General features: G+C 47.1%; 1 protein-coding gene across 2 annotated transcripts in view; it reads right to left on the bottom strand.

The window, feature by feature from the left end:
• Positions 1 to 24,566, bottom strand: part of LOC129826333 (tetratricopeptide repeat protein 28-like) — a 255,197-nt gene that overhangs the window by 66,571 nt on the left and 164,060 nt on the right. For both annotated transcript variants that reach the window (XM_055886932.1, XM_055886931.1), the window contains exon 5: positions 8,598 to 9,105. In XM_055886932.1, coding sequence (XP_055742907.1) covers positions 8,598 to 9,105 — 508 coding nt within the window. The remainder of the gene's footprint in view (positions 1 to 8,597; positions 9,106 to 24,566) is intronic.

Raw genomic sequence — 24,566 nt, forward strand, 5'->3', positions numbered from 1 at the left:
CGGTGCAAGAGAGTCAGTGCAAATAAAAATGAGGTCAATAGTCAGGGTAGGGTTTAGTCAGGGTTTGATTAATTGTTCAGCAGTCTTATAGCTTGGGGGTAGAAGTTGTTAAGGAGCCTTTTGGTCCTAGACTTGGCGCTCCAGTACCGCTTGCCGTGTGGTAGTAGAGAGAACAGTCTATGACTTGGGTGACTGGAGTCTTGACAATTTTTAGGACCTTCATCTGAGACCGCCTGGTATAGAGGTCTTGTATGACAGGGAACTCGGCCCCAGTGATGTACTGGGCCGTACGCACTACCTTATCGCCTTATGGTTATATGCCAAGCAATTCCCATACCAAGTGGTGATGCAGCCAGTCAAGATGTTCTCAATTGTGCAGCAGTATAACTTTTTGAGGATCTGAGGGCCCATGCTAAATCTTTTCAGCCTCATGAGCGGGAAGAGGCATTGTCATGCCCTCTTCACGACTGTGTTTGTGTGTTTGGACCATGATAGGTCCTTAGTGATGTGGACACAGAGGAACTTGAAGCTCTCGACCCACTCCACTAAAGCCCCATCGATGTCAATCAGCTGTCAATCAACTGATGGACCAAATCATCTTGTCGACTCAGCCAGGGAAACAAACAGTAGCCTATTATCAGTTTTCACAACCTTCTGACAACGGATAGGCTAACGAGTAGCCTATAGAATGTATTGGAATATAAGAAAATAACAAGGGGCCTATTGCAACCATCGATGGCACAGCTGGTCTCAATTGCAACCATTATTGGTCACCTCATTACCGCTCCCTAAACTATGTCTTTCAAGATATCTTAGGCCGCTGGTTGGTTTTGTCATTGAACAATTTAGTCCATTTTAACAGACTACGGGCGATTAATCTATTTGTCAGACATTCCAATGTGTATCAGTAGCTAGGTTTCCATCCAATTGGTGACAGATTTTTATGCAAATATTCTAAATCTGCATATGAAACTATGTGCATTTTCCCACCAGTGGTGTTTCCACCAAACGGACTTGTTGTGGATAAAAATCAGTGTGTGTTGACGTAGTGCACACAAAATGACCTTTTTCCATTAAGTTTTCATGTACCGAATAAAAATCGAAAGTTCAGTGTTTCCATCACATTTCAACTCCACTGTTGTGTTAAATTGCAAATGTTCCTACTCTGGTCTTGGCAGATGCATTCTAGCCAACAGCTCACAGATACAGTGCAGGTAGGCTAGTCTACATGATGAGATTATTATGGATAAGAGACAGAATATTTTGTATTTGTCAAACGCCAGTCAAGCATCGATCATCATGTCACCAGAATAAGGCCCTCTGTATTTATTAGAAAAGAGCATCAAGCTCATCACTGTGCACTTTCACCACACTGTAAAGTTCATTATAACTTATTTCATCTGTAGCCTAATAAACTGCATGCTTTCCCGAGTCGTAGTGGGTGGACCACACACCATATAATCGTGTGACTCCAAGTTTACTTCGATATGATGGTTATTATATCAATATATGCGCATAAAGGCATTTCCACTGCCATTTCTTGCATAATTAATTTTACAGACACAAAAAGATCCCACCATGTTGAACGAACAAATGATCTGTCAACATTTATTACATTATACCAAAACTTCCTGTTTCCATCACAGCTGTTTTTTTATACGGTATGATTTTACTCGCATAAGAACTGTGGATGGAAACATGGTTAGAGTATGGCTGCATTTCACATACATTTTTGTACATTTGAATATTACAGAAATAGGACCTAGGCTTAGCGTTTGAGCGAGCGAGAGAGATTATGATTTTGATATTAAGCCCTGATACCAATGACTCGTCTGCCCCCGCATGGAGAGAAAGAGAACTGCTCATTTTGATGCAACAGGATAAGTCTCTGCAACAAAAGAGTGATCAAATTAGGATGGCACAGCTGTATGTCGTCGACCACTGCTGGTATTGACTATCCATAGAGGCACCTTTATCCCCTGTCAGGCTACGCTTTATCAGTGAGTACATTTACATTCACACTAATAATTCGATATTATACTGATTATGCAATAGTCACGGCGGGGGTGGGTGTGGGGGGGTGTACTAAGCTAACTTATGGAATTATTTTAAGATGGTCATAACATGGATCATTTTGCTATTTGATTTTGAATTTTAGGACCGCTTTAGGTATATATATATTTTTTTAAAGTGATTTGATAAAATATTGACTTTGGCCTTTACTACTGTAGCCCATAGAAATGCATTGAATAACACATTCGTAAATGGCAAAAAAGACAGTCAAAAAATGTCTCATAAGGAATAAGGTTTTGAAGTGTCTGTCCTACATCTAGGAGATGTATTTAACACTATTTAACCTCTTATTTTTGTTGGTAGGAAACTACCTCTTATACTTCCGTTTGTTTGTAAGGGTTACCTTCAGACGAGTCCTGTGACATTTGTGGGGGTTGTTGAGCAAAACAAAAAACATCGTGTTCGTGAGATTCTTCCCTTTCCATAGTGGGATCATATTAGCTTGTAGCTCAAACGGTTTGGAAAGGACAGACAGAAGTTGGCACATCAGCGTTACCGACTTCAGAGGAGTCCAGTGATACATAAGGGGGTGGTAGAGCAAAACGGGGAACACCACAGAGTGGTCATAATACTTGTAGGCCAAACCATTCAGATGCTACAGACGTTTTAGTGAGAATAACGATTTTTGGGATGTCTCATGGTCTGACAAACATCACTGTAGATCGGCCACCCTCCACCGCAGATGCGGAAGGCCGACATAGGTGGATGCGGTAGACTGAGACACAGCCCATGCAAAAACATATCTCTAGTTTAAATTGACAGATCGTGATGGGGATTTTTGCATTATGTTACTTAGATTGATGCACAGGTGCTTCAATAGACTCTTAAGGATTAAAACACCTGGTTTTCTGAGCAATCATTCAAATTATTAGGACATGTAAACACCTTTTTAAGCGGCATTCCAGGGATTTATTTGTTCGACGCATGTGCTAGCACCAGTCGTGCGAGCCTCCCCCTTTATCGCAACTGAAGTGAGTTCAGAACAACTGAATGGATGTGTCTTAGAAGTAGTTTTCACATACAAACTTAATATGTCCGAACATGGTCGCTTTGGTAGAACTTTCATTTTGAGGGCACTTTTCTGCGTTCAGGTAGCCTGATTTTAGATATGTCCATGAAAACAGAATTATTAGGGAAACCGTTCTTCTTGCAAAGCATGTAAATGTTTTGATCAAACTATTATATTAATCTGACTATCCACAATAATCACATTATTGTGTGCATGTAACCGTACTCAGTGTTTCCTCCCCTAGGAGGGGAGGGGGTGACTGGGGTCTTCCTGGGGCATACATCTAGGTAGACGTATAGAGGTATGCAGTGGTAGCCACGATTTAGCAGCATATACTGGAAACACTGGTTTTATAATTAGATTAGCCCTGTATTGTCAAGGTTACCTTGCTAATAATTTTTGATCTGCAAGTTTTTGACCGTCAGATGACTAGGGCTTTGAAAAGGGGACAATAGTTACATTTGAACTCCAATCAAAAGGCCTGATCTTATAAACTTAACTTGCCCCTCTCTCTCTTTTTTATTTATCTACGCCACCAGGATTCATTTGCTAGATTTGATTAAATCCTTGCCGGTGGGGGGAGAGAGTTCCCATGAAAATTGTAAAAGGTTTTATGGGCTTAATTTCTCCTGTGACAGTGTGATAGTTATATGTTGGTGTTCCATCACTCTAGCACATCCCAGCCAGTGATAAGTCACTGAGGCTGTCTGTCTGCTCTGCTCTGGGCCCATGCAGAGGTTCCTGTCCTGACCAATCACATCACACCCCCCAGACCAGGCAGAAGTATCCTGTATCACGCAACACTGCAGTAAATCTACATAACAGTAGTAGACTGGACATAGCAATGTATTTAGCTGACTGCTGTTCAATGACCTTTGTTCTCACACCATTCACTACTTAGGCCTCCATTTTAAACAACATTTAAACATTTAAAACAACTGTGAACAACTAAGGAACATCCAAATAAAGAAGCTACAGCAATATACACTCACCGGCCAGGTACACCCATCTAGTACTAGGTCGGATCCCCCTTTTCCTCCAGAACAGCCTGAATTTTTGGGGGCATGGATTCTACAAGGTGTCGGAACTATTTTTTGCTCAATTGTTATCAAGGAACCTAACGTGTGCCAGGAAAACATTCCCCACACCAATACACCACCACCACCATGGTACCGTTGACACCAGGCAGGTTGGGGCCATGGACTGTTACACCAAATCCTGACTCTGCCATCAGCATGACGCAACAGGAATCGGGATTCCTCGCACCAGGCAATTTTTTCCCACACCTCAATTGTCCAACATTGGTGATCGCGTTCCCACTGGAGCCGCTTCTTCTTATTTTTAGCTGATAGGAATGGAACCCGGTGTGGTCTTCTGCTGCAATAGCCCATCCGTTACAAGGGCCAACGAGTTGTGCGTTTCGAGATGCTGTTCTGCATACCACTGTTGTACTGCGCCGTTATTTGTCTGTTTGTGGCCCGCCTGTCAGCTTGTACGATTCTTGCCATTCTCCTTCAACCTCTCTCATCAACCAGCCGTTTTCACCCACAGCACTGCTGCTGACTGGATGTTTTTTGTTTGTCACACCATTCTCTGTAAACTCTAGACACTGTTGTGCGTGAAAAGCCAAGGAGGGTGACTGTTTCTGCGCTACTAGATCTGTCGCGCCTGGCAAAGACAATCACACCCCTCACAAAGACGCTTAGGTCACTCGTTTTGCCCATTCAATCGAACAGTAACTGAATGCCTCGATGCCTGTCTGCCTGCTTTATATAGCTCATCACGGCCACATGACTCACTGTCTGTAGGAGCGATCCATTTTCATAAACGGGGTACCTAATAAACTGTCCGGTGAGTGTATATGAATGTGGTATGCACAGAGACAGGTAAACATATGTACTACTGATATAGTCGTATCTCGAACCCACAACAAGCAGAGGACAAGCAGGAGCAGAGAATAACAACATGAGAGGAATGCGGATATCACCCCACCATCAATGAGGGAGAATACTGATGCTGCCTCCACCTCCACACAGTCTCTCTCTCACGGACAAACCATGACCTCTACACTCCTGTTCTAGCCTGTTCCCATCACATCCTCCCAAGCTCCTTGTGAGGAAGAATCCTGGCTCTACTGTAGGTCAGTGACCTGGATAAAACCCCATGTTGATGGAGCAAACACACTGTAAACATTTCCCAACCTCCGTCTGCCTGTTACGTCTTTCTTTCATCTGCCAGAGTAACTTTCTAACAACCAGGTGCTTCCTCATCCTGTAGGATGGATGGGGCCAAATAGAAAAACTTATCTCACATGCTCATCAGAAAAGGTAAGCCAACAACACGAAGGACTGTGCTCTACATAGTTCTTAGCACGAGGGACTGCTCTGTGCATTGTCCTCAACACGAGAAACGGCCCTGTGCATTTTTCTCAACACGAGGGAATGCGGTGAACATTGTCCTTAAATTACAGGGACAGGCCTAGGAGCCACTCTAAGGGGGAGCATAACACTGTACTAGACTAGAAATAGTCTTTGTCTGTCCCTCTGTGTTGATTGATAAATACGTACCCAGGTGTCACGCCCTGGCCTTATTATTCTTCGTTTTCTTTATTATTTTAGTTAGGTCAGGGTGTGACATGGGGAATGTTTATGTTTTGTTGGTTTTGGGTGTTTATTTGGTAAAGGGGTTATGGGGTGTAGTAGATGGTTTTGTGTTGAGTGTATATGTCTAGCGTTGTCTATGTAAGAACGTTAGTAGCCTGTATGTTTGTGCACAACGTTTGTAGCTTCACGGTCGTTTTGTTGTTTTGTATAGTTTGTATTAAGTGTTTCGTGTTTATTTTTCGTCATCTTTAAAAAATAAAAGAAGATGGCTTATTTTCCTAAAGCTGCGTTTTGGTCCATCAATCCGCCACACGATCGTGACAGAATTACCCACCATAGGACCAAGCGGCATGGAAGGCGGCAACAGGACCTACCCACAAAGGATTTCTGGACATGGGAGGAGATACTGGATGGTAAGGGGCCTTGGGATCAACCTGGAGAATATCGCCTCTCTCGTGAAGAGCTGGAGGCAGCGAAAGCCGAGAGGAGGCGATATGAGGAGGCAGCACGGAGACAAGGCTGGAGACCCGTGAGTACAACCCAAAAATTTCTTGGGGGGGGCCTTAAAGGGAGTGTGGCGAAGTCAGGTAGGAAACCTGCGCCTACTCCCTGTACTTACCGTGGAGAGCGGGAGTACGGGCAGACACCGTGTTACGCAGTAGAGCGCACGGTGTCTCCTGTACGCGTGCATAGCCCGGTTCGGTACATTTCAGCTCCACGTATCGGCCGGGCTAGACTGAGCGTTGAGCCGTATGTCATGAAGCCGGCCCAACGCATCTGGTCACCAGTGCGTCTCCTCGGGCCGGCGTACATGGCACCAGCCTTACGCATGGTGTCCCCGGTTCGCCTACATAGGCCGGTGCGGGTCATTCCACCTCCCCGCACTGGTCAGGCGACGGGGAGCATACAACCAGGTAAGGTTGGGCAGGCTCGGCGTTTAAGGGAGCCAGTACGCCTGCACGGTCCGGTATTTCCGGCGCCACCTCCCCGCCCCAATCCAGTACCACCAGTGCCTCCTCCACGCACTAGCTATATGGTGCGTGTCTCCAGCCCTTTACCACCAGTGTCTAAACCACGCACCAAGCCTCCTGTGTGTCCCCAGAGTCCTGTGCGTCCTGTTGCTGCTCCCCGCACTAGCCCTGAGATGCGTGTCCCCAGCCCGGTGCCACCAGTCCCGGCACCACGCACCAGGCCTACAGTGCGCCTCAGCCGGCAGGAGTCTGCCGTCTGCACAGCGTTGACTGAACTGCTCGTCTCCCCAGCGCCATCTGAGCCATCCGTCTCCCCAGCGCCATCTGAGCCATCCGTCTCCCCAGCGCCATCTGAGCCATCCGTCTGCAATGAGCCTGCAAAGCCGCCCGTCTGCCATGAGCCTGCAAAGCCGCCCGCCAGACAGGAGCCGCTAGAGCCGCCAGCCAGACAGGAGCCGCTAGAGCCGTCCGTCAGACAGGATCTGCCAGAGCCGCCAACCAGACAGGATCTGCCAGAGCCGCCAACCAGACAGGATCTGCCAGAGCCGCCAACCAGACAGGAGCAGCCAGATCAGTCAGCCAGCCATGAGCAGCCAGATCCGTCAGCTAGCCATGAGCAGCCAGATCCGTCAGCTAGCCATGAGCAGCCAGATCCGTCAGCTAGCCATGAGCAGCCAGATCCGTCAGCTAGCCATGAGCAGCCAGATCCGTCAGCTAGCCATGAGCAGCCAGATCCGTCAGCTAGCCATGAGCAGCCAGATCCGTCAGCTAGCCATGAGCAGCCAGATCCGTCAGCTAGCCATGAGCAGCCAGATCCGTCAGCCAGCCATGAGCAGCCAGATCCGTCAGCCAGCCATGAGCAGCCAGATCCGTCAGCCAGCCATGAGCAGCCAGATCAGTTAGCCAGCCATGAGCAGCCAGATCAGTTAGCCAGCCATGAGCAGCCAGATCAGTTAGCCAGCCATGAGCAGCCAGATCCGTTAGCCAGCCATGAGCAGCCAGATCTGTCAGCCAGCCATGGGCCGTCCCTCAGTCCGGAGCTGCAGTCCCTCAGTCCGGAGCTGCAGTCCCTCAGTCCGGAGCTGCAGTCCCTCAGTCCGGAGCTGCCATTCCTCAGTCCGGAGCTGCCCCTTACCCTGGAGCTGCCCCTTACCCTGGTGCTGCCCCTTACCCTGGTGCTGCCCCTTACCCTGGTGCTGCCCCTTACCCTGGTGCTGCCCCTTACCCTGGTACTGCCCCTTATCCTGGTACTGCCCCTTACCCTGGTACTGGTCCTTAGTCCGGAGCTGTCCCTTAGTCCGGAACTCCCCCTTAATGCAATGGGGTTAATGTGGAGGGGGGTCGTTTGGAGGAAGCCTAGGAGGTGGTTAGGTACTGTGGTGACGTGGGGACTACGACCAGAGCCGGAGCCGCCACCGTAGAGGGGAGCCCACCCAGACCCTCCCCTAGACTGTGTATGGTGCGCCCGGAGTTCGCGCCTCAAGGGGGGGGTTATGTCACGCCCTGGCCTTATTATTCTTCGTTTTCTTTATTATTTTAGTTAGGTCAGGGTGTGACATGGGGAATGTTTATGTTTTGTTGGTTTTGGGTGTTTATTTGGTAAAGGGGTTATGGGGTGTAGTAGATGGTTTTGTGTTGAGTGTATATGTCTAGCGTTGTCTATGTAAGAACGTTAGTAGCCTGTATGTTTGTGCACAACGTTTGTAGCTTCACGGTCGTTTTGTTGTTTTGTTGTTTTGTTAAAGTGTTTTTGTGTCGTGTTCATCTTCGTGTTATAATAAAAGAAGATGGCTTATTTTCCAACTGCAGCATTTTGGTCCGTTAATCCGCCACACGATCGTGACACCAGGTTGGAGGAGGATCTTCCCTCTGCAGCCCAGTCCCCCGGCCCACCGCCCACGGCCTACCCCTGTCCCTCTGTGTTGATTGATAAATACGTACCCAGGTTGGAGGAGGCTCTTCCCTCTGCAGCCCTGTCCTTCAGGCCCTCAGCGATGGCCAGTTGCTGTTCATGGTACTGCTTGGCTCTCTCCAGGTCCTGCATGCAGCGTGCAGCGTGCCCCAGCCCAGCGTATGCCCTCATCTCTATAGGCTGCTCCTCCAGCTCCTGGGCCAGCTCCAGCACATGGGTGTGGTAGGACATGGCCTTGTCAAAGTTACGGTGGTAGTGGTAGGCACTGCCCAGGTTGCTGTAGGCACGGGCCTCCTCCCTCTTGTTGGTCAGGGCCTTGGCGATGCCCAGGTGCTGCTCGTGGCATTGTACAGCGTTTTCAAAGTCGCCCATAGCAATGTAGACAGCGCCCATGTTGCCCAGCTCTCGTGCCTCTGACAGCTGGTCTTTGGATTGCTTTGCCAGTAGGACACACTGCTTGTGGCTGGCCAGGGCATTAGGGTAGTCCCCGATGGCTGTATACACATGACCCAGGCTGCTCAGAGCCATAGAAGCTGCCTGGAGACACAGAGAGACAAACATCAAGCAATTAAGGTCACATAGTAAAAACACTTAGAAACTAAAGCTTGTGAAAATGACCTACATTTGGTCAAAATTTGACTGAGTTGATTGCTTTTGCATCGCAAACACAACACACTCCCTCAACATCCCTCAACATCCCATTCCCCAAAGTATATTTAAAAAAAAAACATTTGTGTAAAAATCTAAACTCCCAAATCTCTTTGGAGGCATATTGCAAACAACAAACAAAAATGCTTTGATTCCTTTTAGTGATCAGAGGGGGGTAAACCCTGTTGCAGATTAGCACAGTGGCAGGCTTGTTTTAAAGCCAACAGTTTCCCTTCATGGAGTGTGCCACCACCAATGGAACAAAGAGCCAGTTAATCAAGAGGAAATGAGAGGCTTAACTTCACTCTTCAGCTGTGGGTGGGAGACAGACCTACTAACTGACTGACTGACTGACTGATTCTCCTCATCTATTCAACACTGGCAACACTTCTCTATCAGGAGGGCTGATGCTGGGTATAATTTGTAGCATATTCTTATCTATCGCTTCAACAGGATCTTTCTCCTCTCACCCCCATCCACCTGCATAGATATGAAGTCGAACACAAAGTGTAGGGTGTGCAGTAAAGTGGAGTTGTCTGAAACAGTGCAGGCCTGACCCTCTAAGTAACACACTCATTGTAGGTTTATTAGCTGTTATATAGAGGGTAAACTGCTGGGAATTGGGGGCGGCTGTATCTGTGTGGACAGATGTTGCATTAATTGCAGAGGAGAGGGTCAGCTAATAACGCATCTCCTCCCTCCCTCTCTCTCCCCTTCTCTCCCTCTCTGTGTCCTACAGAACGGGGGGGGGGGGGGCCGGGAGGGGGTTGGACCGGGGCCAGGGAAGAGGATAATCACCCTGACAATTAAGGCCACAACTCTGCTTGATTTCCCTGCCTGGGTAGAAGCCTCTGTGACACTGATACTTGGGGTTACACTGAGTGCATTTAGAAGTAACCAAGCAAAGGATGACTGGAAAGTCAAACAACTCCAGTAATGGATTATTATTAACTTCATTCTGTGCTGTTTGCTAAGCCTTCATTCTGTGTTGCTCATCATCAAAAGGCATGTGCCTCAACAGTGCTGAGGTCACTATTGAATGTTAATGTCAACACATCTGAAAAAGCAATCACTCATGTATAAACGCAATGGCACGTGTTAACCCACTTTAGTTTATTACAGGAAAACACTGCGCTTTAAAATCAAGATACAGAATTCCATGAACACCGCAATAAGTAATTTAGTGAAGAAATGTCGAGGTAATTCCTGCTCCCACACAGAGAGAAAGAGAGAGAGTTTCACAGCACCTTTGCTCTGAGAATGCAAAATGAACACATTGCTTTTATTGAGTTCTATTAATTCATAAAAAACAATGCATAACCTAAGAAAAAATCCATACTGTAAAACACTTTCTCACACTTATACAAACACACACAAGCTGGAAAACACATACACATTTTCTACCTTTCATACTTTATGTTTCTCAAACACACATACACACAAACACACACAACAGTGCTACCTTTCTTTCATTTCACAGGGCTGCTGATGCCTGGAACATATTACCTGCCGACATAAGGACTTCCAGCAGTTTGCTGGAGTTTAAAGCCTCGACAAGATATTATATGGGGCCTAGGAGGCAATTACCTCCCGTCACAACTGTTGCTGTTTCATGTTCACAGATAGCCTATCTAGGTCTGCTCAATTACATGTGCTGTTTGAAGCTCCGCTCAGCTCCATCTCTCCAACTCCAACTTCCACTCTGTGAGCAGAGAAACCGAGAGGATTCCTCTGCTCTCTCTCTGTCTCTTGGGAAAATGAGTGAGACGAGGAGGGAGGGAGGGAGAGAGAGAGAGAGAGAGCAATCTTTCACCACAGTTGAGATGAGTTGTGCTTGTGATCAGTGTCCCTTAAAGTGAGACTGCAACATTGCATTTTCTCCCCAGATAGAGAGTTGATGGGGAGTCAGTGGAGGAGCGAGTCTTGCCTGCCACTGTAGATGTGTTCTGCTAGGCTTGGGGACAGACAGACAGATGCTGGGACCCATTTTACAGTCAGTGGTGACTACAGCCCTCACTCAGCACTGCTCAAGTAGACTGATCACAAGTACCCAGCGGTCCAAGAAGGGAACATTTCCTTTAAACATTTGATTTCTGCAACGGCGACTGTTCTAATTTAATTTAATTTATTTTCTTTACTTATCTATCCCCCCTCCCTTCCCCTCCCCCCACCTCTCTCATTCCATCTGAGCAGTCAGATCTGATTGTGTTTACAGAGTCCGGCCCTTCTCCGGATGTGTGCTGATTTGATTAATCCAAACGTCGGCCTTTATAAACTGTTGATAAACCGCTGGTTCTTATCAACACATTGATCCCCTAATGAAAGGTAAACTGGTGCAGCCCCCTGAGGGAGGGTGGAGGGTTGTGGGGGTGTTCTCCAGACAACATCTTCATCAGAACAGCTTGGCTGAAGAGCACTATTCCATTTCTACAACGCAGGCAGGGACAGTGTTTAACATTCCTGGCTGATACTCCAATGACAGCCATTTGTCGTGGATATGTTTATATTGTACAACACATTAGACAAATGGCTATTTTCATACCACATGCTAGTGGTAATGCATCGTCGTTAACATAGTGACCCTCAGGGCTGAATGTAGATTTCATTTCTTACCGGTACGGGACACTCACATTTGTTTTTATACTCCACAATTACAGGGCAGCCTACTCTGACACTGACAAACAGATCAATAAAAACCATGTTGTCTGATCCATATAATTGGCCTACAAAAAGGGGAGACACAAATACGATATGACGTCCATCTAACCTGGAGGAGGAAATGACTGTCCAAAATCAAACAAAAGTGGTGCTGACCCACTGACAAAGACAGTGAATATGTACACTCACCGGGGATATGGCCGATCTTCTCCGCTGGTGCCAATAAGATAGGCTACTGTTCGCTCAACTAAGTTAACAACAACAATTTTGGGGGCCTCCCGAGTAGCGCAGCGGTCTAAGACACTGCATTGCAGTGCTTGAGCCGTCACTACAGACCCGGGTTCGATCTCAAGCTGTGTCACAACCAGCCATGACCGGGAGTCCCATAGGGCGGCGAACAATTGGCACAGCGTCGTCTGGGTTAGGGAAGGGTTTGGCCAGAGGGGCTGTACTTGTCTCATTGCGCACTAGCGACTCCATTTGGCGGGCCGGGTGCCTGCAGGCTGACTTCCGACCAATTGGTGCGGCTGGCTTCTGGGTTAAGCGGGAGGGTGATAAGAAGTGTGGTTTGGCGGGTCATGTTTCGGAGGACGCATGACTCGACCTTCGCCTCTCCCGAGCCTGTTGTGGAGTTGCAGCGATGAGACAAGATCGCAATTGGATATCACGAGAAAAAGGGGGTAAAAAACAAAAGGCTACTTTTCGTTCAATTAAGTTAAGAATTTTGATATGTAACAGACAGACTTGAGTCTTTTCATTGTCTTCTCTTTACAGCAATAGCCATTTGCTTTCCAAACAGTTTTCCGCGACTGTATTTTTAAATATTGCGGTATGACTGGTTGGGTCTCTCTGCATTTCACTGACAGTCGCAACTCAACAATCATCTATTTGGTATTTGCAGTGCACACTGCCCAAATTGCAGGCCCTTCCGACTATGCGATTTAAAACAATCCACAGCTTTTTCTTTCAAGAAGCTAATGATCCTCTGTGGCCAAACCATGCTTTCTGGTGTAGTAGCCTATTTTGAATGGTTTTATTTATTTCTGTATAGACAGGAGTAAGCTAATTAGGCTATATAATTTTGGCAATTTAATTAATGACATTTACTTTAGGGAAAGCTTAGCTTCCCTTAGCCTTATGGACACGTTGCCTATGCATTTTAATGTGTTATAAACACAACCAATCATGATGTTTTCATCTTACTGTCAAACATCACTTAACAAAGGCGCTCCTGTTAGCTACCTGATGGCTCCTGTTAGCTACTCTACCACATTCGTTCACTCACAAAAACACTTCAGCATTCAAACCCCAACAGTGCACTTTGCACCAGCAATTTAATGAATGGAAAGAGACATCATGATGCCATTCAAATGATGTCCTTACAACTGCAGTTACAAAACACCTAAAATCCACTGTTGTCCACGTACGCCTTGGTCACGGCCACTCATCTCCGCCTTGACAAAATGTAAGTGTTCTCCTCAAACCACAACGCAATTTGGAGCGCACACCACCCAGTTTCCAGTCAATTCGCAAATTTGTCATGCTGCTGAAATGCAGTAATGTTAGATAATAGTGTAGTCACCTATAGTTTTTTGGGCGTGTTGTATTAATTGTTACAGGCTCAGGTTTTAACGGTACGACGTACCCCCACTATTTCTTTAGGCCGGAACGCCATGTTGGACCGTACCGCCTTACTTTCCCCCCTGTTGACCCTCCCATGTCATGCTGCAGTAACACTTCTGCTCCTGATCCCTGGTCTGTGTCAATTCTGTGACACTGGGCCCCTGGTGTGTGTGTGTGTGTTTCATTTCCTTGCCAGTAACAATCCACGCTAGATCACTGCTCTGCTCTGCTGTTTGAGGGAGTTTGCCTCGCCTCAGATCCTTTCTGCTTGACTTACAACACTGCTAACTACAACCCAACCACCACTACCATCATAATCACCATCGCCTAGCAGCAGTGCTGATAGGATGGAGGTGGTTTCTATGGGAACCTGAGTGGTTTGATTCCAGCCCACCAGGCAGTAGGGGAGAGTCTGCCACTTCCAGCCATCTGAAGCATGCCACCTACTGAGCACACACAAATAGGCAGACTAAGGCATTGGCCACTGCACAAACTATCACCCGCTGCTCAGACTAAACTGTTTTCAGAGAGCTCTACACCTCTACTGTACCTCTAGAATCCCCCTGGCTGCCTGTTGCTATGATGATTAGACTGCTAAGCTGTCTGTTTCTACTGACAGCCATTTTTACTGACACGATCTCATTCATATCAGTAGTAGTAAATCCCTGATGGTGATGACCAACACCAACAATACTAACAACATATTTGTTCTGTACACTTCTGGGGCCATTATAAAGTTGTTCCTGTAAAACAGACACACCCAGCAACATTGAAAAAACATGAAGGCACAGCCATAAACTTACTGGTCACTGGTATTTTTGCAATAACCATCAAACCATACTGCCGGCCTACAGACCATGATATGTATTTAATGTGATCCTGGTTAGGAACGGATAGGAAGTACATGGTTATGCCCTTGTCAATGGCTCCATGAGTTATGAGTAGTGCAATGTTTGCTGCATTTAGACAGTGGCAATGTCCCAAATGGCACACCATTCCCTATGTAGTGCACTAGTTTTGATCAAAGCCCTATGGGCTGTGGTTATAAAAAAGTGCACTAAATAGGGAATAGGGTGCAATTTGGGATAGTGAGGATATTGATTATTCAGTGTTTCAGAGAGAGCACAACAGAGAGGTGTACTAGGAGGAGGGGTAGAGGGATGGAGGGAGGGAGGTGTGAGGTGTTAAATAGGCAGTGGTTTGCCCCCTGTCCCAGGTAGGTGGCCTGAGGGCGGTCTGGGTTGGTCAGAGGAAGGCTCTACTCCAGCAGAGTGCTGTTCATGGGATTATATGAGAGAGAGAGGAGACGGGAACCACCACTGATTACATTACAGAGGAGGTCCCGTGGTCCCGTGTGGCTCAGTTGGTAGAGCATGGCGCTTGCAACGCCAGGGTTGTGGGTTCAATTCCCACGGGGGGACCAGGGTTCAATTCCCACGGGGGGACCAGGATGAATATGTATGAACTTTCCAAGTTGTAAGTCGCTCTGGATAAGAGCGTCTGCTAAGTGACTTAAATGTAAATGTAAATGAGGTGGTAGCAACACCTCTGTCACTCTGCCAACACACACACACACACTGAACAAAAATATGAACGCAACATGCAACAATTTCAACGATTTCACTGAGTTACAATTCATATAAGAAAATCAGTCAATTGATGGATTTCACATGACTGGGCAGGGGCGAAGCCATGGGTGGGCCCGGGAAGGCATAGCCCACTCACTGGGTAGCCAGAATCAGAATGAGTTTTTTTCACACAAAGGGCTTTATTTGTCACGCCCTGACCATAGAGAGCCCTTGTTTCTCTATGGTGTAGTAGGTCAGGGCGTGACTAGGGGGTGATCTAGTATATTTATTTCTATGTTGGTGCTAATGTGGTTCCCAATTAGAGGCAGCTGTTTATCGTTGCCTCTGATTGGGGATCATATTTAGGTAGCTATTTCCCCACTGTGTTTTGTTTTTGAGTGAGTGCATGTTGCACCTCAGTACTGAACGGTCGTTGTTTGTTTCTTGGTTTGTTTTAAGTTTCACTAAAAATAAAGATGTGGAACTCCAATCACGCTGCTCCTTGGTCCGTGTCTCCACACGATCGTGACATTATTACAGGCATAAATACTCAGTTTCATCAGCTGTCTGGGTGGCTGGTTTCAGACGATGTGCAGGTGCTGGGCTACACGTGATCTGCAGTTGTGAGGCAGGTTGAACCAACTGCCAAATTCTCTAAAACAATGTTGGAGGTGGCATATAGTAGAGAAATGAACATTCAATTCTATGGCAACAGCTCTGGTGGACATTCCTGCAGTAAGCATGCCAATTGCACTAACAAGTATGTAAACACATTTGTGCACACAATTTGAGAGAAATACGCTTTTGCGTATATGGAACATGTCTGGGATGTTTTATTTAACCTGTTGGGGATGGGGGCGCTGTTTAGACTATTTATGCTAATGTGGCTAATTTTTTAAACGGCTTCCCACAAAATCCTTGATCGTACAATATGCATATTATTATTATTATTGGATAGAAAACAGTCTATAGTTTCTATAGGAGTTGAAATTTTGTCTCTAAGTGGAACAGAGCCCATTCTACAGCAATTTCCCTGACATGGAGTCAGATTTGAGAAACGTTGGCCACTTTTCTGAAGTCATTTAAACGGGCACTGTCGTTGCTATGACTATACGGACACTTCTTACGTCTTCCCCTGGATGCCTTTACGTGATGACGATTCCAACGGGCTCGATTGCTCGTTCACAGGCCCTACAAATGAAAAAAACCTTTAGCTAGCAAGTCTTTTCTTGCTGCGTAACGCGCGTGGAAGACACCGACCCTCTCCTGTTCCAAGCGTTAGTTTAGCCTGTTATATTTCTCCGGTCATCTTTTCACTCGTTATAGGAGTTACAAACATCACAAAGTAGTTAATTTAAAGCGTTTTATAGCAATTTATATCCGTTTAGTGCGATTTTGGGACATTTATTTTTGCAACGATGTGAAAAGTTGGTCACGCTTTTCAGTTCATCCCGAACGTAGTTGACATTTCCACATGGCAAGAGGACAGCTTTCCACCAAAAGACGATTTCTCCCAAGAAAGGATCCTTTGCCCAAGATACTGATGGAAGAACAGCTCAAGGTAGGACATTTTTATTATGATAAATCGTGTTTCTGTCGAAACATTTTAGTGGCTTAGGACGCCATGTTTTTTGACGTAGCTTCGCTTGGCGCAAACTGTATTGAAAAGTAAGGATAAATTAAAAAATGTAATAACGCAATTGTATTAAGAATTAAATTGTCTATCAATCCCTGTCCACCCTATATTTTTTAGTCACGTTTATGAGTATTTATGTATAAGAGTAGATCACTGTCTAAGTGGCGCAAGGACGTTTTCTTTACCAGCTTGTCTACATTTCACATTGTCTAACCATGATTTTGGTGGCTAAATATAAACATTTTCGATCAAACTGTATATGCATGTTGTAATGTGATGTTACAGGAGTGTCATCGGAAGAATTCTGAGAAGGTTAGTGAAAAAATTAATATCTTTTGGCGATGTTGACTTTTATCGCTCACTTTGGCTAGAATCAATGCTGGGCTGCTAATTGCTATGTGCTAAGCTAATATAACGATTTATTGTGTTTTCGCTGTAAGACACTTAGAAAATCTGAAATATTGTCTGTATTCACAGGATCTGTGTCTTTCGATTCGTGTATGCTGTGTATTTTTACGAAATGTTTGATGATTAGTAGTTAGGTAAACACGTTGCTCATTGTAATTATTCTAGTCCATTTGTGATGGTGGGTGCAATTGTAAACTATGCCATCTACCTGAAATATGCACTTTTTTCTAACAAAACCTATCCCATACCATAAATATGTTATCAGACTGTCATCTAATGAGTTTTTTTGTTGGTTAGAGGCTATAAATATCTTAGTTTAGCCGAATTGGTGATGGCTACTGGTGTTGGTGGACAAATAAAAGATGGTGGAATATGCTAATGTGTTTTTAGGTAATAGATGTACATCTTTACATATTGTGTCTTCCCTGTAAAACATTTTAAAAATCGGAAATGTTGACTGGATTCATAAGATCTGTGTCTTTCATTAGCTGTATTGGACTTTAATGTGTGAAAGTTAAATATTTTAAAAAAATATTTTTTTTGAATTTCGCGGCACTGGTTTTTCAGTGGGGGGGGGGGGGGAGTGCCGCTAGCGGCACGCTGATCCTAGACAGGTTTAAGCTCATGAAACATGGGATCAACACTTTACATGTTGCGTTTATAGTTTTGTTCAGTATACATACACTGAGTGTACAAAAATGTAGGAACACCTGCTCTTTCCATGATATAGACTAACTAGGTGAATCCAGGTGAAAGCTATGATCCCTTATTTTTATTTTGTTATATTTCATTTTTATTTTTCACTCCAGATACAAATATACATACGAATAACAACTTACAGATGCACACAAACAATGACTACATCTCCTCTGCCCAGACCAGCATGCTCACAACCCCATCCCTAGTGCCGGCAGATTATTGTTTTCCACTTGGCCTTAAATTGAACCAATAGACAGTGACCGCATTTCAGCTGTGCGTAATTGGCCGACTCCCACCACAGTAAAGGAAGTGCAGCGGTTTCTAGGGTTTGCCAACTACTACCGGAGGTTTATCCGGGGTTTTGGTCAGGTAGCAGCTCCCCTTACCTCACTGCTGAAGGGGGGACCGGTGCGACTGCAGTGGTCAGCTGAGGCGGACAGGGCTTTTGGTCACCTGAAGGCTCTGTTTACCTTGGATCCCATGCTGGCTCATCCGGATCCCTCTTTGGCGTTCATAGTGGAGGTGGACGCGTCCGAGGCTGGGATAGGAGCCGTGCTCTCTCAGCGCTCGGGCACGCCACCAAAGCTCCGCCCCTGTGCTTTCTTTTCGAAGAAGCCCAGCCCGGCGGAGCGAAACTATGATGTGTGGGACCGGGAGCTGTTGGCTGTTGTTAAGGCTCTGAAGGCGTGGAGGCATTGGCTTGTGTGGGCTAAACACCCTTTCCTCATTTGGACTGACCACCGCAATCTGGAGTACATCCGGGCGGCGAGGAGACTGAACCCTCGGCAGGCAAGGTGGGCCATGTTCTTTACCCGTTTTGTTTTCACTCTGTCCTACAGACCACGTTCCCAGAACGCTAAGGCAGACGCACTGATCCGGATGTATGACACAGAGGAGCGGTCCATGGATCACACTCCCATATTTCCGGCCTCTTGCCTGGTGGCACCGGTGGTGTGGGAGTTGGACGCGGACATAGAGCGGGCGTTATGCACAGAGCCCACTCCCCCCCAGTGTCCAGCTGCGCACCTGTACGTTCTGTCTGCTGTCCGTGACCGTTTGATCTATTGGGCCCACACGTCCCCCTCCTCTGGTCACCTTGGCATCAGTCGAACGGTGCATTGCTTTAGTGGGAAGTACTGGTGGTCCACCTTGGCCAAGGACGTGAGGGTTTATGTTTCCTCCTGCTCAGTGTGCGCCCAGTGCAAGGCTCCCAGGCATCTGCCCAGAGGAAGGTTACAACCCCTACCCATTCCACAATGGCCGTGGTCGCACCTGTCGGTGGACTTCCTGACAGATCTTCCTCCAACATAGGGCACCACCACGATCCTGGTCATTGTGGAGCGGTTTTCTAAGTCCTGCCGTCTCCTCCCTTTGCCTGGTCTCCCTACGGCCTTACAGACTGCGGAGGCCCTGTTCACTCACGTCTTCCGGGCACTACAAGGTGCCTGAGGATATAGTCTCTGATCGGAGTCCCCAGTTCCCGTCCAGGGTCTGGAGAGCGTCCATGGAACGTCTGGGGGTCTCGGTCAGTCTCACCTCAGGTTTTCAGCCCGAGAGTAATGGGCAGGTGGAGAGAATAAATCAGGATGTGGGTAGGTTTCTGCGGTCATATTGCCAGGACCGGCTGGGGGAGTGGGTGGCGTTCATCCCCTGGGCAGAGATGGCCCAAAACTCACTCCGCCACTCCTCCACTAACCTCTCTCCTTTCCAGTGCGTACTGGGGTATCAGCCGGTTCTGGCACCGTGGCATCAGAGCCAGAATGAAGCTCATGCGGTGGACGAATGGTTTAAGCGCTCGGAGGAGACCTGAGACGCCGCCCATGTGCACCTGCAGCGGGTCGTGAGGTGGCAGAAGGCGAGCGCCGACCGCCACCGAAGTGAGACCGGGTCTGGCTCTCGACCCGAAACCTGCCCCTCCGCCTGCCCTGCCGGAAGCTGGGTGCGCGGTTTGTGGGGCAGGTTACAGCTTCCCCCAGATGACCTTATTTATCCTCAGGCCGGTGGTGGCTGGTCCACTCCAGGAGTGTGAGGTGCGGGAGGTTCCTCCATTCCCCCTGGACATCGAGGGGGCCCCAGCGTATGCTGTTCGAGCCATCCTGGACTCGAGGCGTCGGGCGAGGGGCCTTCAGTACCTCGTGGAGTGGGAGGGTTACATTCCGAAGGAGAGATGCTGGGTGCCGGTGGAGAACGTCTTGGACCCTTTGTTGCTGCGGGAGTTCCACCGCCTCCATCCGGATCGCCCTGCGCCTCGTCCTCCGGGTCGTCCCCGAGGTCGGTGTCGGCGCACAGGGGGGGTACTGTCATATGTTGAGTAAAATACATTTATTTACTCATATCTGCTGTCCTGCACCTGACTCCTATACACCAGCTACACACAGACTTCCTTACACACTTTCTGAGTCAAAATGCAAGGCGAGATCTAGCTCTCAGATAAAAAACAAAAATCATGACTTAAAAAGTGTAAGCCTATGCAACATTAACCTATTAAAAACAGTTGTGTAACAATGAGGTTTGAATTGCCCTGCCAATGTTGTTCTTCTCAGACCATTGTGAAATTCTATTTTAACATTTTAGGTATATGATCACACTTCTAAAATATCACTTGTATTACTTTTGAGGCACAGCTGAGTCAGCATAATGATTAGCTTTTTAAAATTTTACTGGAATGATGGCCTGTATCTGATGGTCAGTCTGAGGGGAGGGAGAGAGCAGCGGTGAGGCTGCCTCTCACCCGACTCACCGTCCCTCCGCTCTCGCTCCCTCCGCTGAGAAAAGGGGACACTGTCTTCCAGCTGATGGCAAAACTAAAATCGCACTGCAATATTTCTGCCTCATGCACTAATTCATGTTGTTAATCCGATGTCCAGATAAAGTGAAATATTATGTGATATAAAAAAAAAGACAAGCCACTAGTAATAACAATGCCAGCTTATCGAAACCCTTTGTTGTACTCATTCATTGCAGCTGCAGTGCTAGTTGTAGTGTGAGTGGAAGTAGGGTGATTGCACATTTTATGGTTCAGAAAAGCTTTGAACAACGTGTTGACAGTGTTGAATAACAATTTAAACATGAACTTACTCATAAAAACAGCAGCACTTTGCTGTATTCGTTGAGTCTCTCTCTAGTCATGGTTGTAAATGTTTTGAAATGTCACAGTATCAACTTTGCTGTGCGCTCTAGGCTTCGTTTTACAGTATATGGCTCGAGGAAACTGCACAAAACTGTACAGACACGGGAAACTGTAGGTGCACTTGATTTGTTCTCTGGGCCTGCCAGGTAGGTGGAGTTCTACTACCTTCAGACACATGAAATGTGTCACGGTTGTTGAAAGGAGAGGACCAAGGTGCAGCGTGGTGAGGCTCCGGGCTGGAGGCCGTCGCTGTTGGCTCCGGACTGGAGAACGTCGCTGGAGACTCCGGACTGGAGAACGTCGCTGGAGGCTCCGGTATGGAGGCCGTCGCTGGAGGCTCCGGACTGGAGGCCGTCGCTGGAGACTCCGGACTGGAGAACGTCGCTGGAGGCTCCGGTATGGAGGCCGTCGCTGGAGGCTCCGGACTGGAGGCAGTCCCTGGAGACTCCGGACTGGAGAACGTCGCCGGAGGCTCCGGACTGGGGAACGTCGCCGGAGGCTCCGGACTGGGGACCTTCGCTGGAGGCTCCGGATTGGAGACCTTCGCTGGAGGCTCCGGACTGGAGGCCTTCGTTGGAGGTTTCGTGCCATGACTCCTCACTGGAGGCTTCGTGCCATGGATCATCACTGGAGGCTTCTTGCCATGGATCAATACTGGAGGCTTCGTGCTATGGATCAACACTGGAGGCTTCTTGCCATGGATCATCACTGGAGGCTTCGTGCCATGGATCATCACTGGAGGTTTCGTGCCATGGATCGTCACTGGAGGCATCTTGCCATGGATCATCACTGGAGGCTTCGTGCCATGGATCATCACTGGAGGCTTCTTGCCATGGATCATCACTGGAGGCTTCGTGCCATGGATCATCACTGGAGGCTTCTTGCCATGGATCATCACTGGAGGCTTCTTGCCATGGATCATCACTGGAGGCTTCTTGCCATGGATCATCACTGGAGGCTTCTTGCCATGGATCATCCCTGGAGGCTTCGTGCCATGGATCATCACTGGAAGCTTCTTGCCATGGATCATCACTGGAGGCTTCGTGCCATGGATCATCACTGGAGGGAGGAGACGTATGGGCAGTCTGGTACATTGAGCTGCCACAGGGCTGACCAGGCTGGGGAGACACACAGGAGATTTAATTATAGGCGCAGGCACAGGACTCACCAGGCTGGAGAGACATACTGGAGGCTTTGTCCTTGGCAAAGGCACCGGATACACTGGGCCGTGGAGGCGCACTGGAGGTCTCGAGCTAGGAGCCTGCACAACCTGTCCTGGCTGGATGGTTATTTTCGCCCTGATGCGGGGCGCAGGCACAGGACGCACTGGGCTATGCAGACGCACCGGAGACACAGTGCGCAGAGCCGGCGCAGGATATCTTGAGCCGAGGAGATGCACTGGAGGTCTGGAGAGCAGGGCTAGCACAACCCTTCCTGGCTGGATGCTCACCCTAGCCCGGCAGATGCGGGGAGATGGAATGTAGCGCACCGGGCTATGCACACGCACTGGAGACACCGAGCGCTTCACCGCATAACACGGTGCCTGACCAGTACGACGCTCGCCACGGTAAGCACGGGGAGTTGGCTCAGGTCTCCAACCTGACTCAGCCACACCCCCCGTGTACCCCCCGAGCTGCCTCTCGGGCTTCCTTGCTAGCCGTGTCCCTTCGTAACGCTGCCACTCTGCTTTCGTCGCTGCCTCCGCCTTCCTTAAAACCTGTTTGGGCTGCAAGGGGCAGTATTGAGTAGCCAGATAAAAGGTGCCCATTTCAAACGGCCTTGTACTAAATTCTTGCTCGTACAATATGCATATTATTACTATTGGATAGAAAACACTATCTAGTTTCTAAAACCGTTTGAATTATTTCTCAGAGTGAAACATAACTCATTCTGCAGCACATTTCCTGACCAGGAAGTGGAAAGTCTGAAATAGATGCTCTGTTCTTCTTCCTGCCTATAAATGGGCACGAGAGCTATTAGAATACATGCACGTCATTCACCTTCCCCTGGGTGTCAAGAGGCTGTGAGAGAAGAAATGAGGTGATTATCTTGGTCTGAGATGGAACACATCTTTGAATGACGTGTCCCCCATTTTCGGTACTCTGAAGAGCGCGAGGTGGACAGTGGGATTGCCTTTTGTTTAGCTGCCGTTATAGGCGACTATTATCTCCGGCTTTGATTTTATTTGATACATGTCACCATATCATCGTAAAGTATGTTTTTTCAATATAGTTTCATCAGATTATTGAATTTTTTTCAGGAGTTTTGCCGTGTTCCGTTCTCTTCCGTTTGTTGACATGGAGAGCGTCGTGCCACTAGGCTAGTGTGCTTGCTAAATGAAGAGGGAAAGTTGCCGTTCTAAATCCAAACAACGACTGTTCTGGACAAAGGACACCTTGTCCAACATTCTGATGAAAGATCAGCAAAAGTAAGAAACATTTTATGATGCTATTTCATATATCTGTCGTAGTCGTCGGCGCCCAAGTGTTTCTGGCTATTGTGCTAAGCTAATATAACGCTACATTTTGTTTTCGCTGTAAAACACTTAATAAATCGGAAATATTGGCTGGAATCACAAGATGCCTGTCTTTCATTTGGTGTACACTATGTATTTTTCAGAAATGTTTTATGATGAGTAATTAGGTATTTGACGTTGGTGTCTGTAAGTTTTATGGCTGCTTTCGGTGCAATTTCTGAATGTAGCTGCAATGTAAACTATGATTTATACCTGAAATATGCACATTCTTCTAACAAAACATATGCTATACAATAAATATGTTATCAGACTGTCATCTGATGAAGTTGTTTCTTGGTTAGTGGCTATTTATATCTTTATTTGGTCGAATTTGTGATAGCTACTGATGGAGTAAAAAACTGGTGGAGTAAAAAAAGTGGTGTCTTTTGCTAACGTGGTTAGCTAATAGATTTACATATTGTGTCTTCCCTGTAAAACATTTAAAAAATCGGACATGTTGGCTGGATTCACAAGATGTGTACCTTTCATATGTTGTATTGGACTTGTTAATGTGTGAAAGTTAAATATTTAAAAATATATATTTTGAATTTCGCGCCCTGCACTTGAAGTGGCTGTTGTCATAAGTGTACCGGCGTCGGGCTGCAGCCATAAGAAGTTAATGCTTCCACCTGTTGCCATGGAAGGTGATCCCTTCCAGCCAGGATCTCCTCCCATGTCCAGGATCCCTTGCTGCTCAGGATGTCCTCCCATGTCCATTCCTCCTTTCTACCACGCTGCTTGGTCCGTTGGTGGTGGGAAGTTCTGTCACGGCTGTTGAAAGGAGAGAACGAAGGTGCAGCGCTCTTTTCTTTTAAAAATGACGCCGAAAAAACAATAAACAATACAAAACAAACCGTGAAGCTTAAGGCTATGTACCATAAACAAAGTCAACTTCCCACAAAACAGTTGAAAAAAATAGCTACCTAAGTATGGTTCTCAGAGACAACGATAGACAGCTGCCTCTGATTGAGAACCATACCCGGCCAAACACAAAGAAATAGAAAACATAGAAATAAAGAAACTAGAATGCCCACCCTAGTCACACCCTTGCCTAACCAAAATAGAGAATAAAAACCTCTCTATGGCCAGAGCGCGACAAAATGGTTCAAAATG

The sequence above is a fragment of the Salvelinus fontinalis genome, chromosome 28 (assembly GCF_029448725.1).
Source record: "Salvelinus fontinalis isolate EN_2023a chromosome 28, ASM2944872v1, whole genome shotgun sequence".
NCBI classification, from domain to species: domain Eukaryota; kingdom Metazoa; phylum Chordata; class Actinopteri; order Salmoniformes; family Salmonidae; genus Salvelinus; species Salvelinus fontinalis.